The sequence below is a fragment of the Chinchilla lanigera genome, unplaced genomic scaffold (genome assembly GCF_000276665.1).
Source record: "Chinchilla lanigera isolate Chin_1 unplaced genomic scaffold, ChiLan1.0 scaffold00001, whole genome shotgun sequence".
Lineage (NCBI taxonomy): Eukaryota > Metazoa > Chordata > Mammalia > Rodentia > Chinchillidae > Chinchilla > Chinchilla lanigera.
Genome location: NW_004955402.1, coordinates 23,225,148 through 23,242,605, shown reverse-complemented (window position 1 = coordinate 23,242,605; position 17,458 = coordinate 23,225,148). Strand labels below are relative to the sequence as shown.

The 17,458-nt window shown below is 43.1% G+C and overlaps 1 protein-coding gene across 9 annotated transcripts in view; it reads right to left on the bottom strand.

Annotated features, from left to right (window-relative positions):
• Positions 1-17,458, bottom strand: part of Fhod3 (formin homology 2 domain containing 3) — a 455,934-nt gene that overhangs the window by 35,388 nt on the left and 403,088 nt on the right. For all 9 annotated transcript variants that reach the window (XM_005372817.2, XM_005372818.2, XM_013510258.1 and 6 more), the window contains 4 exons: positions 11,552-11,710; positions 3,722-3,904; positions 1,731-1,850; positions 223-384 (listed from right to left, as the gene is read on the bottom strand). In XM_005372817.2, coding sequence (XP_005372874.1) covers positions 223-384; positions 1,731-1,850; positions 3,722-3,904; positions 11,552-11,710 — 624 coding nt within the window. The remainder of the gene's footprint in view (positions 1-222; positions 385-1,730; positions 1,851-3,721; positions 3,905-11,551; positions 11,711-17,458) is intronic.

The following is a 17,458-nucleotide window of genomic DNA, read 5'->3' as shown; positions in this document are numbered from 1 at the left end:
TGGCAGGCTCGCCTGACATACCTCAGTAGGAAAGAATCTGAGTGAGAACCAGAGATAGGAAAAAGTTCACGGCACAAACTGAATTATATTCACAAACTAGCATAGAGAATGTAGGCAGGGCTGAACATCTTCCTTAAAAGAGACTGTGTGCCCCTGAGATGAGGGATAAAGACCCCACAGCAGAGGCTGAGGCAGGGCCACCCCTCCGTGTCCAAGACGTACCTTGGCTGACCTGGTGATGGCCCCAATCTCTGAGTACAGATCGGAGCTGTCTGGGAAGTTTTCCACCACCATGGTGCACACGTGGTGGAGTAGCGACTGCTTGTGCACTGTGTCTTTGACTTCTGGAACCTTCTCGAGGTAGCTTAACTCAAACGCTTTGGCCTGTTTGATGATATTAAATTAAAGATGAGAATCAAGTTTCATGTAGACCCTTAGGACAGGACAGATGGTTAGAATCAAAGCATGGCCACAGTAGGCAATATTTAGTTTTCCTGGGGCTGAAGCTTCTCAAATCTCTCACTTGGGGGACCAGCCACAGTGAGAATGAACTGAGCCTCCAGCACATTCCCACACAGCCCTGAGACCCACCCCAGGCCTCAGCCATCAGTCTGGTGCTGCGGGACCGTTCTCTGGTCCCTATGTACCTGCAGCTTCTTTCTCTCCCTGCCCTGGTACGGTCTGTGTTCTGGCCAGAGCCTGCCAATAACCACACCAACAAAGTTGCTTCTTTGTAGGTAAATGGACGCAACTAGAGACCATACTCATAAGTGAAATAAATCAGAACTGCATGTGTAAACATCTTATTGTTTCCCTAGTATAAAAACCTGAAAGAGTAAATAAAATCTGAAAGGTATAATAGATACTGTGAAAGGGAAAGAAACTGCTCAAAAGGAAAGAACTGGAATGAGGGAAAGGAGAAAAGAAAGAAGGGAAAAAGATATATATACACACAAGACTGCTAAGATAATTATACTACTAATTTCTGTTGGTTTATTGAAGGGACTGTTAATGCTTAATTTTTTGACCAATTTTGCATACTTATATCTATTAACCTGAACAACTACTTTGAAAATAACACTATGTAATATAACAACTACTGTTGATTTCCTATCATCTTGTTTTGAAATTCTGTATCATTTTTAATGTTTTTTAAAAATTTTTTTAACCTCTTTAAAATAAAGAAATAAAACAGTAATGAGCACTGGTAAATGTAATTGTGTAGGGAATTATAAAATAAAGTATAAGTTCAAAAAAAGTATTGGGGGACCAGGAATTTAGCTCAGCGGCACAGCGCCTGCCTGGCAAGCGCAAGGTCGTGAGTTCGATTCCCGGTACCAGAAACCACCCCCCCAAAAAATAATTAAAAAAAAAACAAAAAAAGTATCAGAATATGTACAAGCACAAATATTTGAGTGATAATCTCAGGAAATAACAATAACAAACAGGGTATATAAAAATCCCCCCAGTGTCAATTTGGGAGTAGCCATACTTTGTAAGGAATAGTGTGCTTATTTTTCTAAGCTTTCTCATTTATGGCAAGGTTGAGGTTCAAATAAATGGGCCCTGACATCTTAAGGACAAAATTTCCTCCAGATTATCTGCAACAAGATATATTTGTTGTTCATTCTACTGTGCTTTGGGGACCAAGGGTAAAACTTCCATCAGTAAACGGGGACAGGGATTTTGTCACAAGGCAGAGGCAAAAAAATAAGAGAAGGAAAACTTACATTAGTTCCATTTAGAAAGTTCCCAATGGCTAGAAGTGTAGATAGGATAAAGCCCAAGGTTTTATTATTCTCCAGCTGGTCTATTCCTTCCTTTAGGTCCAAAAGTGGTTCTGCCACTTCCTTTTAGTTAAAAACAAGATGAAGAAGAATGTACAGTTTTGATTTTATGTTAAAAATTTGCACAGTATAAGATAATAACAAATACAGCTCTTCCAAGTGCAAAGCAATCTCATATGATAGGCATTTGTTGTTCCCATGTACAAAAAAAATAAAGGGTCAAAAGATGGCAGGCAGTCTAACCCCCAAAGACTCCATAGTGGAGGCCAAACAGCTCCTACTGGATATTGAATTGAATACTTTGTCCTTCCTGTTGCTGCCCATCATTTATGCCCAAGCAGAGCCTCCAGGTCATTCTTTCCCTTGTTCTGCTTCCAACCATAGCTGACTTCCAGTACAATCTTCATTACTGTGCTTCTTCAGCACATAGACCACAGCCCTCCCGTATCTTTTTTCCTTCTAGGTAGATGACTCCAAAAACTGTGGCTTCACTGTCCCTGGACCACCTCTGTCTCTTCCTCTCCCTCACTAGGTACATGATGGCCTGGATGCTTTCATTGTCCTTGTCTTAGGCCCACTCCCTGACACTTCTACCCTGCTCTGTAGACCTACGGCCTTGATCTCTCCTTTCCTCTCAACTGTAGTCTCTACCCCATCACTCTTGGGCCCTCCCCTCCCCTGCATCCCAAGGCCAGGAGGTTCAGTCTAAGACTTCAGCAACCTTGCTTGTCTGCCAGGCTGGCCCAGGTGTCTGTTTCCTTCATGATGTCACCTCATTTTTCTAAAGAGAATCACCTAAGGGTGCTGACTGGTTTTGCTACCGAATTATATTAGTCACCTTAGTGGCCCCAGGTGTCTTTATCCCTGCTTGATTCCCTAAGGAGTTTAAATACTGTACAGGTTCTGTATCCTCATCTGAAATAGTTGGGACCAAATGTGCTTCAGATTTTTGGTTTTTGCAGGGGGGCGGGATTTTAAAATATATGCATGTACACAATGAGGGGTATATTTATGTTTCGTGTACTATATATCCTTTATACACAGCCTGAAGATAATTCTATACAATATTTTTAGTGCATCTGCATTTTCACTGTGATCTGTCACATGAGGTCAGGTGTGAGATATTTATTTGTGATGGCATGTCGGTCCTCAAAAGGTTTTGGATTTTGGAGCACTTGAATTTCTGAGTTTTGGGTTAGAGATGCTCAATTTGTAGTTGTCCCCTGAGGTCTCTCTAACCCTGTTGCCAGCTACTCAGCCCTTAGTTTAGGACCTTGCTACCTCTTTGCTAGAGGATAGAGAGTCACAGCCATTTACCTGGGCTTGTGAATCTATCTCCCTCTTGCACTTCCTGTCAACTCAGCTCCCCGGAAGTTTACTTCCCACCTCTTCCTTTCCTTCCCCCTGGCTGCCATTCAGCTCTCTGTCTTCCACTTCCTACCCAAGCAGAGTCCCTGTGCCTTCCTCTTGTGGTCTTTTTCCTTCTAGTCTCCTCTCAACTGCTTGAAATCTGTTTCATCTTCTGTGTTCTACTGAAGATATTCTCTCAAAAGGTGCCTAAGCGCATGCTGTTATGGTCAATGGCAGCCTGGTGAATATCACCAGGTAGACAGGGATGACAGGAAATTTTCTATATCATGATTTTCTGCATTTTCCAAATTTTCTACAATGAAAACAGCCTGAAACAATTTTGAATTTTTACAAAATCATTCGTCCTGGTGCCCATAATCAAGTTTCTGAAGTGGAAGCCAAGCAGACACTTTAGAGTAACTTCTCACTGGCAGGCAGCTGGTCACTCAGGACAATGTCATTATCAACTTACACTGTACTCCAAACTGTGCGAAGAATGATGCTTCACTATATCAATATTTATAATAAAAAACATGGTCTTTTCACACAAGCCATAGAACTGTGCCTCTCTTAGAAATGTTCACCTTTTCCGTGGTTTCATAATCCATTTTGAACGCCCAGAGGTGGAGCCGAGCAGAGAGCTCACTGATGGAGGACAGCGTGAGGAGGAACTGCTCTGCGCTGCCCAAGGGCACTTCTGGGTTGGCCAGCTGAGCTTCCTGGATTTTCTGTTTTTCCTCTTCGGTGGGAATCATGGTTAGAATTTTCTGGAAAGAAAGGATTATGATACAATATATTTTTTTCTTAATGAAGGGCTTTATCTTACTCCTTCAATGTTTTTGAATTCATACTATAATTTTCCAACCAAGCAGTAAAAAAACACTATTCTATTTTTATCTCATTTAGGTTTATACTGTCATAACCAAACATACTTTAAACAATTTGCTCAAAATTTTCTAATCTTGCACATGAAGGGCAATCTAGCCAAGAAAGGAGGACAGAAAGTTAGAGAAAGCAGGAATATAGAAGACTAAACAATTCCCTGTTCCCCAGGACATAAGGTGAAACGTGTCAAGAACATACACTTTGTAGCAACTCTCATGGATTAATTTAAGAGCTTACATAAATTAATCATTTAAAAAGAAGTCAGACTGACTTTTGTTTCATGTAATAGAAACCATTTTAATTGTTTTAACTACTTATAGAACTGATAATACTTAAATGATTGAAACCCAAGTCTCACTGAAGAAAACTTATGATGGTATTTATAAAGAGTGATACTTAACCTGCTATCCTTATTTGTGCCTGGTAAAAAGTCAGTTGTGGGAAGTGAAGAAGGTAAAAAGACTTCAGAATGCTTACAAGTCTCAAGGTACATTTAGTACATTTACTTTTTTAAAAAACAAAAACTCCCTGAAATTCTGTATTGCTTGTATTGTTTTTGTATTATTTTGTAAATGTATGTGTGTTTGTTAATATGTTTTCATTTTTTTGTCTTAAAAAGAAAAAAAAAACTCCCCTGCCTACTGTTACCATTCCTATATAACATTATATGGAAATCCTAGCCAGGCACAAAGAAGAGATAAAAATCATACTGACTAGAAAAGAAAGGTAGAAGTGTTCATATATGCTGATGACAGGACTGTTTAAGTAGAAAAGTAGAAGGAATTTGCAAAAAAATTCTAAAACAAAAAGTGAGTTTAACAATGTTGCACAATATAAGACCAGCACACAAATACCCATTTTATCTCTGTGTGTTGATAATGGACAACAATTTTTAAAAGTACTATTTATAATGGGAACATAGGCAGTAAATTTAGCAATGTACAGGATCTGTACATTGGAAATTAGAAAATACTGATTAAAGTAATCAAAGAAAATCTAAATAAATGAGGAGATATACTGTGTTTACAGATTAAAGAGACTTACAATCAAGTTGTTAAATTTCCCGACATCTATAAATTTAACTCAATCGCAATAAAAATTGAATGTTTTTGTTGAAATAGACAAACTTATTACAAAAGTTATATCATAGGGCACAAGAATTAGAACAACCAGAATGAATTTGAAGGACAATAACCTTGAAGAAATCACACCACCACCCATCTTTAAGAATGGTAAATATGGCCCACTGATTTTGACAAAGCAACAAAAGCTATTCAATGGGGAAAAGACAGTATTTTTAACAAATGGTGTTGATACAACTGGACTTCATATGTAAGAAATGAACCTCAATTTAAACCTTCTGAATTCAAGATGGATAATGTATCTAAAAATAAAATGTAATACCATAAACTTTTAAAAGGAAACAAACGAGAAAATTTTTGTAACTCATATAAGGCAAACAGTTCTTGTTACCAGAAAAAAACGAGGCTAATGAACTGAACTTTGCCCACATTAAAACTTTAGCTTTTTAAAAGACACTGTTAAGATGATGAAAAGATAAATTATAGCTCATCAAAAATTAAACACAGAAGTTACCTTATAACCCTGCAATTATATTCCAAGTATTTACTCTCTAAAAAGGAAAACTTTTCTTCACACAAAAACTTGCATGCAAACACTTGTAGTAGCTTTACTCAGAACTGCCCAAAACTGGATCAAGTTAAATATTCTTCAGCGGATGAATAAGCAGATTGTGGTACATCCCTACAAAGTAACAGTACTCAGCAATAAAAGGGAAAAACTACAGATACATATGATGACTCTGCTGAATCTCAAAGGGATCATGTTGAGTGAAAGAAGCCAAAAATGTTACCCACTGTGTGATTCTCTTTATGTGACATTCTCAGAATGACAAAACTGTACTGAGAGGGAATGCATCAGTGGTTACTGAAGGGTAGAGGCAGGGTTGGGGGTGCAACTGCAAAAGGGCATCATAACAGCTCCATGGAGAGATGGGACTGTCTTAAATCCTGACTGCAATGGTTATTACAAGATTTATGTATGTTTTTAAACTCATAGAACTGTATATCAAAAAATCAACTTTATTCTGTATTAATTGAAAATTAAAAAATAAAGTAAACTGGACAATTGATTCACCAATATGCAGATATTTACATAACTGTTCATCTGGATGTATCTCTGGGTGGGGCAGAGGTGGTCCTGAGTTTGGTGAGAGTGTTAACAGGAGGGCTGTCTTTCCTTTATCAGAAACCAGGGGGGGGGGCTGGGGATTTAGCTCAGCGGCAAAAGTGCCTGCCTGGCAAGTGCAAGGTCGTGAGTTCGGTTCCCGGTACCGGAGAAAAACCAAAAAAAAAAAAGAAACCAGGGATACACAATTGCATTGAGGATGTGTGTTCTGTGCTGCAGCCAGATGGAGGCTGTGGAAGGTCACCCCTGGTAAACGTTCAGATGAGTCCTCTTCCACTCGCTATCCATCATGGCTTCAAACACTGAGGCTATGGGGTGGAAAGTGAGCACCGGAGAGAGATTTAGCCACAGTCCTTGTCCCTTGCCCACTGCCGGGCTCATACCTTGACATCCACACAGGTGGCACTAAAAAGTCATCAAAATAATTCGAGCAAATATTGCTGTTTTCACTGGTTTTCAAAATAAAAACTAAAATTTGTATTTTAATTTCATTAATGCTTGAATTGTCTTGGGCATGACAAGAATTCCAAAACAAAAACTTGCAAACACCTTTTATAACCTTCCGAAGGGATTCTTCTGCAATGATTTTGTTGCTTAGTTCCTTTGAGAAAGTAATCAAACATCTTTACTTTTGTTTTTGACTTCTCTAATTTAAACCATTTGTTCACTGTTGATTTGTGAAGTTGCCATCTGCCAATTTATTTTATTTGATTTTTTTACACATCACTGACAATAAAAACAGCTGTAAGACAGTTGAACAGTAGGTCAAAGCCACTTCCTGTGAGCTGATGGTCCTTTTACCCATGAACAAAGGATAGCAGGACAAGCACAAGACAGTAACTTACTCTTCTACCACATCAGTAGGCTTATGAATGATTGTATGATCCAGGAAAACAAATGTCAAACCAGCCCAAAGTATGATAACCTTAGTCTTTAGAGCTTCCTCCTAGGAAGCGTTTAATACTGCTGTAAGTATACTTGCTTTTTTTATGTGAAAGCTATATTTCAGAGAAAAATGCAAAAACATCCTTTTCTCTGGACTTAAATGCTATTGGGTTTGCTTATATTATTTACCTCCAGATAAGACCATAATAAGTAATTATTTTGCTTTACAATTTTGAACAGAATCCCAGCTCCAGCTTTGGAGAAGAATCTATAGCAAGGATTTCAGTGATGAGTCAAAAGTTGGAGAATTTAGGTCTGGGTGTGGTTTGCATACAATTTGCATATTCTCATGGCAAAAACTGGTATTCTAGCTGTGTACTTACTTTCATGTAGCAACTTTTAAAAAAACCTTCTTAAAACATGTTGATAGCATCTCCTTCATTCTTATGCTATTTACTGAGGCCCTATGGGGTAAAAATTATTGAATCAAAGTTACAGATGCAATGATTTACAGAAGAGGCTAGGCTGGAGCCCCCAAGACAGGGCTGGAGAACAACCTTGGGGGCTGCACGAGTTCTACTATTCAAGAGGATTGAACTAGACATGCAAAATTTGCAGCATAGCCACACCCACTCATCAGAGCACTCTGGACCCCTGCTTTGCTGAGTGAGCTGTGGCTGTCCACAGGACAGGCTCATCTGCATGTGTCCAGCACTCACTCAGGACCTTGCGGACAGGCCCCCTGCAACACAAGCTATCCGAAAGATGCTATGATTTTGTATGCAGGGCTAAAGGAAACTGCTATTTCCAGAACGCGGGCAGGCCTGGCAGCCAAACTGAGCTGAGACAAATGTCACTCAGGTCCATTCGACTCTGCTACCCTCTGAGTAGACACAGACTCTAAATATTAAAACTGGGGCTGTGGGGGAGGAAAACTCTTATTTGTGATAAGTTCGTGACCTTTTACTTAGAAAAATATTATTCATGCTCTTTAGAGATGGCCCTAAAGTAATTTACTAAAATTTAATATTCTTCAGAACTACTAACTTAATGAAATTAACTACTTCCTCAGGTTTGCAGGACAAATCCAAGTATCTACCACTGGTTGCTAGGCAAAGCCACAGGATGTCATTTAATGCATCCTAATTATGTTTAGGTACACAGAGCTTTTAAATGACCATATCAAGCTGCGGTGCCATGCCATGGTGCATGTATCCAAGAAGCAGATGGTTTGGCTAAGGGCCTTTGGACATTAGCCGGAAATCTTATTAGCAAAGATCTGTAAGTTCACAACTGCCATCTGCTCTCAGTCTTGGTTTAACTCTTGAACAACAAGACTACTGAACAAGCTCTGGGTACTACCTGTTCTATGCCCCTCAGGTCCCTGATATCAATGGCCAGAAACAGTAGATGGTGATGGTTTCCTGGATTCCACATTCTCCATGCGGGTGTTTCTCCTGAAGAGTTGTGCAAGGATAGACATAATCTCTGGATTCACACAGGCAGCCCTTAGATCAGAGCTCCTCAATCTGGGTGATTTTGTTTCCAGGACAGGTTTAACAACATCTAGGGACATTCTTGGCTATGGGTTGAGGTAGGGGAGGGTAGATGGTGTTGGCTTCTAGTGGGTAGAGGCCAGGAATGCTGGTGAACATCTTGCTATGTCCAGGATAGCCTCAAGGCAAAGATTGCCCAACCCAAAATGGCTCTAGGGTTGAGAAACCCTGCTTTTAGAAGAAAGGTGATAAAAATGTAACTTCAAGTTCTAGTGTGACCAAAAACAGGTTTATTGAGGGCTCATGATATGATAACATATTGGTAAGGATTCACCTGTGCTTTCATAGCTGAGTCTTTTCACTGTAAATTCTTTCCTATATCAGCTACTCCTGGGTGGGGTCGGGGGACTGAGGGGAGCCACAGTCAGTGCTGTGAGGTAAACTGTGCGGCCTTGTGCACACTTCTGTCTTTCTTCCAGTTCCCCTTCATTGTCTGTGGTACATGGCCCAGCCCCAAGCATCCCTCCTGGGCCAGCCTGTGCACTCAGGGTCTGGAGCTTCCATTCCGCTGGACCTCTCACAGGTCTGTGAGACTAATGTTGGGACTTGCTTTCTTCACCTTTAAGACAGGGAGCAGGAGAATATGTACCTCGCAAACTTTTGAGGAGAATACATGTGATGTACCTACCTATTTTTATTATACTCATTGGCATGGATCTACTACTGATATTCTTTCCTGGATCTAAAGGATGGTCAAATAGAAAGTGGTCAGACAGGACAAAAGGATAATTTGGTTCATTTAAAAATCTATGTAAATATTATATCTGAAACTTTCCCCATTGAGGGAAAGCTACATTTTAGGAAAGAACAAAAGCAAATGCCAAAGGAAACACTCTCCCTGAGGGACTTTCAACTCCTCCTGACAAGCAGAAGAAGTATTTTTAAAAGAAGCTGTCATGATTCCTTCAACCAGGCTGGCTATTTAAACCCTCCCCGCATGTGAATCTGAGCTTTTGCAATTTCTAAAGGATCTTAATAAGTAAACACGATGGCTGGGCCCATGCCTGGTCCCTCCTCAATGAAGTGTCTTGCGTTTAGTTCACCCAGGTTCACCTGATGGCAGGCCCCGCCCTTCTCCTGTGCTTCTCTGGAGGACCCCGGAATGAGGGTTCCTCACAGATGCCTGGCCTTCCCCTTCTCACCGCCAGACAGCTGCCTCAGTATCACTGTTCAGCTCTGCCTGCTGTCACCAGCCCATTCCTTTCCACCTGCTGTGCCCACATGGGTGTGCTGCCTGTCTGACTCTCCAGCCCATTTCCTCTCCATCCAGGAAGGATAGGCATCACCTTGTGTCCTTGTTCCTGGAAAAGGGTATGCATATTTCTCAGAGTAGAGCTGATTGGGCCCTATATAGGTTTCTAGGGCTGCCTTAACAATAGACCATGAACTTGGTGGCTTAGAAGAAAATTCTATTCAAGATCTAGAAACCAGAAGTCACGAGTCAAGGACTTAGCACGGCTGTACTCCTTCTAAAGCCTCCAGGTGAGAATTATTCCTTGCCTCTTTTTAGCTTCTGGTGCTTGCCTGCAACCCTTGGCATTCTTTGGCATATAAACACATCACTCTAATTTCTGCCTCTGCTGCACATGACATTCTGTCCTATGTGTGTCTCCCTGTGAATTCTCTGTCATGACACAGAATTCTCTTCTCTGTGTCTGTCTCCAAATGTCCTTATTCTTGTAAGGACACCAGTTGTCACATTTAGGGCCCATCGTAACCCAGTATGACTTCATTTTAACTTGATTACATCCACAAAATCATATTTCCAAACAAAGTCACACCATGGGTGGACATGAATTTCTAGGGGGATGCTATTCAACCCAGTACAAACCTCTAGGAGTACTTTTCCCCCTTTAGGCCTCTTCTCTCCAAAGCACAAAAGCAGGCTTGGCCTGCTGGCTCCACTCCTATGCATTCTGTGATTCCATCAATCCCTTCCACAGAGGGCTGTGGCCAAGACTGGCACCACTGCCCAAGCCCTTCCTTGCTTCTGGTTTTCTGACTCTGGAGTCAGGTTTCATCTTCATTTGCTCTCTCCTTGCTCAAGAAGACTGGTCATGGATGAACTCCAGTCAGGGAATGGCTTTAAAGGAGTCTGGAGCTCTTTGCCAACAGAATGATAGGCCAATAGCACCAAGTAAAGCCCCCAGACTCCCCATTCTGACCTGGTGGGCCTTCGGGCTATATCACTCCTGTGTAGGAATCTGTGTGTTGGCCATTAACTCTGTTCACTCTTCTTCCAATTTTAGAATAAGGTATTTCACCTACTCCAAAATGGCACCAGCCTGGGTAGAGGGAAAGGTTGGCCAGAACATGACCCCTAGCTCAGCAGGTAAGCCATGGCTCCAAGTGGTCTGCTTAACAGTCACACAATCACAGCCATGCCACCCAATCTTTCTCCACTTTTGAGGTCAAGGCCTGTAGCCTCAGTTGCTTGCTTTTCCATATTATCAAACCACATACCTCTGTACATATCCCAATAAGTGCCAAGAGAAAAAGTCCTTTACCTTGATGTGAGCATCTATTAAAAACCCGACATTTAAAAGTGTTTGCTAACCATGTGTGGAACGACATGAAAGAAGACCCTATCTCCCTTGTAAGAAAGTTGGAATTTTTTTTTTTTCCATTTGAGGCAGGCAGAGCGTGGTCAGAGGAGATCCATACATGAACTAAAGAGTGAGAATCTCTGAACTTCATGGATAAAGTAAAGCTCACCTCACCCCAGAGTAAGAACAAGAATTACCAACATTATTTAGAATTTGGCTGAGGACATTAAAAGGTAATTACTCTATGAAGAAAATCATACTGGATACAATAATGTAATAAACATTTTAAGCATGTGACATATTACAGAACACAAACCGCATGAAGCTCTCTTACCTCAATTCCTTCTTTGTTTAAGGCATATTCATCAAAATTTAAAATGGCGATCTTAATCGTTCTTGGAGGGGGCAGCACTGTCAGACCAATATTGATGGCATTGCTCCTCTTGGAATCTAGAACAATGATCTCCTGCCTTTTTCCATCTGCAGCAGTTTTCTTGGTGATAAAGCAAGGAAAACCAAAGATTAATGCATCATCCTAGGTTTTTTCTGTGTTTCATTATTAAAAGAAAACTCATTCCGTATTTAGAGATGAAAACAAATGGCCCCAATTCAGCTCAGGGAAAGACTGGCTTCCACTCAGCTCAGAAGAAAGAGATCAAGGACTAAGCTCCGAGAAGCTGCCAAGCCTGGGTCAGCAGTGGAACTTCACAAGTCAGACACATTACAAAATAAAATTGATTTTCCTTCAATTGGGAAAAATGTGATATTTTGCAAGAAAAAAAAAAAAAACCTGTGTTTTTCCATAGAAGCAGTGAAAATAAAACTAAAACTTTTCTGAGCTTCTTTCTGGGTTGTGAGGTGTCAGACTGTGTCTTGGTTGGCCCCCAGACAGATGGTGTGTGCCCAGAGAGCTCAGTACATATGCTGAGAAGACAGAGCTGATGAGAAGAGGCCAGCGCAGCTGGCCTGTCAGCCCCTCTGGATCACCGGCTGAGGTGACTCAGGGCCCTTGTCACCATCCAAATACCCTATGTCCGTTAGATCACAGCACCTCCACCTTTCCTGCTACACTGAGATATGGGTCTAGCTGCACAGTGGGTGGGGAAGAGGGGCCAGCCAAGGAAGAGAAATGAAAAGCCACATGCTGGTGAAGAGGAACGCAGGACAGGCTGGCACTGAGCCACCGGTACGGACAGGGAACAAGAGGTATCTTGGCATCTGCAGTGAGCCCTTGGCTGTATGGTTTTCCTGCTGGCCTGAGTACCCCTCGGAGTCACACCCTAGACTTCTCTCATTCTCCAAGCCTCCCCAGGCTAACATATGGCCAAAACTCAGTAAGTGTGTGTCTTACACTGAAGGTCTGCTTTCCCCTCATGTTCAAGGGTTGAAGCTCTAATTCCCAATGTGATCGTTTTTTGGAGGATACTAGGTTTAGGTGAAATCACAAGGGTAAGGTTCTCGTAGTGGGTTTAGAGTGCTTATAAGACACCAGAAAGCCAGCTCTCTCCTTCCACCACACAGCAAGAAGGTGGCCATGTAAAAGCCAGGAAGAAAGTTCTCATAAGGAACCAAGTCAGCCAGCACATTTATCTTGAAATTCTTAGCCTCCAGAAGCATAAAATATTTCTCTTGTTTAAGCCATTAAATCTATGGTATTTCATTAAGGCAGCCCTAGCAGACAAAGAATGTGAGGTACTGAGCCAACACTTGTGACCTTCAAGACCTGTGACCACAACCCTCCTGCCTTCCCCATCTTCCCCTTCAGCTTTCAGGAAGTTAAGAGCAGGGGTAGCAGTGGGGAATGGAGGACAACGGGAGGAGATCTGGTCCAGCAAGCTCCCTGCCCTTGCTCAGGTTTCCCTTGGGGCAAACACAGCTCGGAGGATGACTCTCCTGATTCACGTCTAGGGCAATAAAGCTCAGTAAGGTAGAGTGGCTTCCCTGAAGGGGAAAACACACTCAGCAGGGCAGTGGGGTTCTGTGTAAGCGGATTCAGTGGCAGGGCAGCTGTAACTCACCTGGGGGTGAGGTGGGTCAGAGCCTGTAAGAGCTGACATTGAGCTGGGCCTACAGAATATGTGGGATACAATCTGCGGCCAAGGGGAAGGTAAGGAGATAAACAGCAGCTTTGCCTAGGTGCCTGGGAACTGGCAGGACTAGGGATGATGCTGTAGGTTTGATGGGGCCACATCTCAGAAAATCACACAAGCCAGCTGAGGGCTCAAGTCAAGCTCCGCAGACCGGCCCCTACTCACCATCTGGTCTCACCCTCTCCTTCACAGCAGGAACCTGGCTGGGTCTGGGAGCAGCTGCGCCATCTGGAGACTGAGTAAACACTAGGCACAGGAAGCCATCAGGGAAAAATGGACTGAAGTCCTCCTGGGCCTCCAAATTTCATTGCTAAAGTTCTATTTTAGATCCCTAAATACACATTGGGGAATAAACTCCTTTTTTTTTTTTTTTTTTCCATGAAGAAAACAACTGAAAGCATCCCAGCTGTTTTGGAGGCTGGTGGCCAGGAGAGGCGATGCCTGTGGGTGTGGTCATCAGCTTTGAGCAGTGGCTCTCAGGGACACACGGCATAGAGGCATCCTTGCTTTGCAGGGCAGACTTTGTCTTCTGTATATTTAATCAAATAAACTACGAAGAGCTCCTGAAAATTATCAACTTAGCTTTTAAATCTAATTTAAAATAGTATGTTTGATGAGGAATACTAAGAAGAAATAAGAAAGGTTTAACAACACGCTGAATACAGGTGCAACCCCTGTAGAGAGATGTTAGACGCTGCGGTGCCCATGCTGGGGTGTGGCCATGCCTGCTTCTCCAGGCTCCACAGGGGAACCTACCCCATCGTTCTCTCTCCCCGAGTCACCACCAGGACCCCAATTATTTTCAGTAGGCTGGCAATGAATCGGTTTAAAAGTTATCTCCCTAGACCTTTTGTATCTAAAACTAGCACTGCGGCTTAGTTCTGGCTTTTGTTTTCCTGACTAAAAAGGGACAGACATTTTGCCCTTCTGCTTATTCTTGCCAAGAATGTGGACATGGAGTGTGAAGGTGCTGCTGCACACATCTTGTGAGCATAAGGGATGGCAGCACGGCTTCTCTGGGAATTGTTAGCCCCTAGTCACTCACTCACAGTCCTGTCACTCTAGGAGCCTGGAGGGGTGCCTATGCAGGCCCAGCCAGCCCAGCTGGGGTCTTTGTGTGGAAGAGAAAGAGAAGCTTCCTCTGGGAGACAGAGCTCCATGACACACAGCTGCCCACAAACAGCTTGGAAGAAGTTCCACTCAGATTCCAGCCTCTTCCCTGGCAGCTTGCATCCATGTGCAGCAAACGACCTGCACAGACCTACGTGGTGACTGCACCCAACATGCCCTGGGTCCCTTCCTTAATAAAACTCAGCTTAGTAAGTGATGGACATCCCCACACACTCCTCTACTGAGCAGGGTGAGACACTGAGAAAGCTGCCCCCACAGACTGTACACCTTTCAAAGCATTTCCATACACAGCAGGAAGAAAAAATAAAAAATGAAAGAAACATCTGAAATTGAATTATTCAATCCTTAGATTTTGGCCAAGAGGTGTTTTAAGTGCCATTCTTGATAATTTAAGCAGATCTGCACCTCATGCTATGAACACTCAAGGATCTGTTGGTCAGTTCTGCCCAAGGTGAGGGTATAGGTTGTGTGGAGCTGTCCAGCCCTGTCTGTCCCTCCCACAGTAACCTAGTGCTGTACCTGCAGGAGCAAGACAGAGCTCTCTGTGCACAAGTCCCTGTCCAAGGATGAGTAGTCCCCAGTTCCGATCCATTTCAGCTGTCCTTCGGGATCTAAGCCCCACATCAGCCATACTGAACTTCACTAAGGCCTCCACATGGCTCCATGACAGTGCAACTACTTTCCCAAAGCCTCTCATGCCCATTCCTCCTCCTCCATGCTTGCCACCTCCACCCAGAGCCTGACTCTCCAGCATCCAGCCCCTCCCAGCAGCTGCCACCGGCCTCTTGCTTCCCAGCTCTTTTCCTCCCCAGTCCATCCAGCCTGCACTGGCTAAAAAGTCTTTCCCAGGCACCCTTCTCCTTATTGCATTTCTTTGATTGGAAGCTGTGGTGATTGTCCATGATTTACAATTTTAGGAAATTGGTCAGTGATGGGGGGTTACACAAGAGAGGTCAGAGAAAGAAGAGCAGCCCTTGTGAAGTTGGTCAGGAAAGGGGAAGGGCCCTCTGAAGGCATCTAGGGGGTGAGATGTGATGGGAAAGAGATGGAACCAGGGTCAGAAAGAAGGGAGGGGGCTAGGTAGCTTATGTGCAGGAAATTAAAAAGTGGTTTGCATTTAAGTTGGAACCCAGAGAATAGGCATGTCACAAAACAACAGCGAAACAAGAAAGCAAAACCAAGAATCTCCTGAAGTATCAATACAAAGCAGAGCCTACTTTAAAAAAATGGTGAATTGTTCTTGAAAGTGCTGAAAGGACTTGGATGAACAGGAAACATGTCCCTGGGTAGGAATGTCTTTTTTCTTTTCAGTACTACAGGTTAAACTTGGAGCCTTTGCACTGAACTATATTCACAGCCCACTTTATTTTTTTTGTTTTTGAGGCAGAGTTTCATTTACTCACAAACTTCCTCAGGCTGGTTTTGAACTTGTGATTCTCCTGCCTCAGCCTCCCTGAGAGCTGGAAGTACAGGCATGTGCCACCATGCCAGGCTCTTAGGAAGTCTTAATTTGTAAGTACACTAAAAACTTCTTATTTAACATATGTATTTAAAATAATTCCATCAAAATTTCAATAAGACTTGCTTCTGGAATTAGAAAAATATATTTTAAAAAGTTAAAACAAACCAATATGGTGAATGAACACTATGACAGAATGGACTGACTGAGATCTTCATTGTAGGAAGAGGAGTCACTGGGGGGAAGCGGGAACACAGGCTCATGCAGGAACGGCAACGGGGCAGCGTGGTGCAACCCCCTTGCTAGTGGGGTGCATCGGCATCCCTGCTGACTGCAGTCCTGAGACATTATCAAGCGGTGGTCTAGGCCCCCAAAGCCTGAATGGAGGTGGGAGTGGAAGTTCAGTTCTCCAACGGTGTCCTTCTGATTGATTGTATCTTCCCATATTAACTGACTCTGCTATCACATTTCCTAAAACAGGTATTTCCTGAGTGCCTTTCAGGTCCAGTCCTCAAAGAAGAACATTTCTTCAAGTGCTGACAAAAAGTGCTTATTTGAGGAAGGCCAGGAAGCCTGTGACATCATTGGTTAACTCTAGGTTGACAGGAAGTTAAGGTCTCTGTCCCAGTTCTTTGCTAAAAGGTGACCTGGCCAAAATCTCTGTCCTCTCCCGCAGAAAGTTCCAGGAACTCTAGAGCAGGGACAGAAGTTGGAGGCAGGCATTTGTGGGCCCAGGACCCAGGCACAGGCTGTTAATCTAGGGGGATGGCTGGATGTGAAAACAGGAACAACTATGTCTGGGGGAGATGAACACAAGGGTGGGTGTGAGGCAGTGTGGGGAATCACTGTGGGGCTACCTCTCAACATGCTATTTTGCCAAATAAGTCCACAAGTGTTCATGGAGAGAGGGAACTTGCTTCTTTAAGGATGGATGGGGACACAGGGAAGAAACCAGGCTCTGTTTTAGCTCCAGAAAGTCTAGCAAAACTCAGCTCTTAGAGCGTAGCTCCTCCTTCAAACCATGCCAACCACGGGGCCTCCGATATGCCCATAGTAGCCTTTCCACACTAGAGTAAGACCATCTCTGGAGAAATGCTTCAGGCTTGGATGCCATGTAGGGCTTTTATTGTTTTTGTTGACTCGGCCAAGGGCTCCACAGGGACAAGGGGGCAGGGTGTGAACAGCCAAGATGCATGAGAGACAGGGGTTACCCTGTCTCTCAAGAGCAGAGGACTCTTAGAAAGAAGGGGCAGGAAAGATGTGATTAAGGCAACATAATTCCTTCTTCACAAGGTGCCCAATTATGGTAAGGGTCCAGTTTGGAGGAAAAAAGAGGCTATCCTTCTAGAGAGAGGCATCCAAACGATAGCATTCCAGGGCAAAAGAGGAACAGGATCTCTGGGAAGCACAGGCGAGGAAGCCAAGTAGCGACTGCTAAGTGGCAAGGCTTCAGGAAAGGCTTTGACATTGCTCTGCAGCCAGAGTCACCTGGCGGGTGGCTAGCTGGGTTAGAGACCCAGTCTCAGATCAATTTATGAAGGCTAAGAGATAATATCTTGCA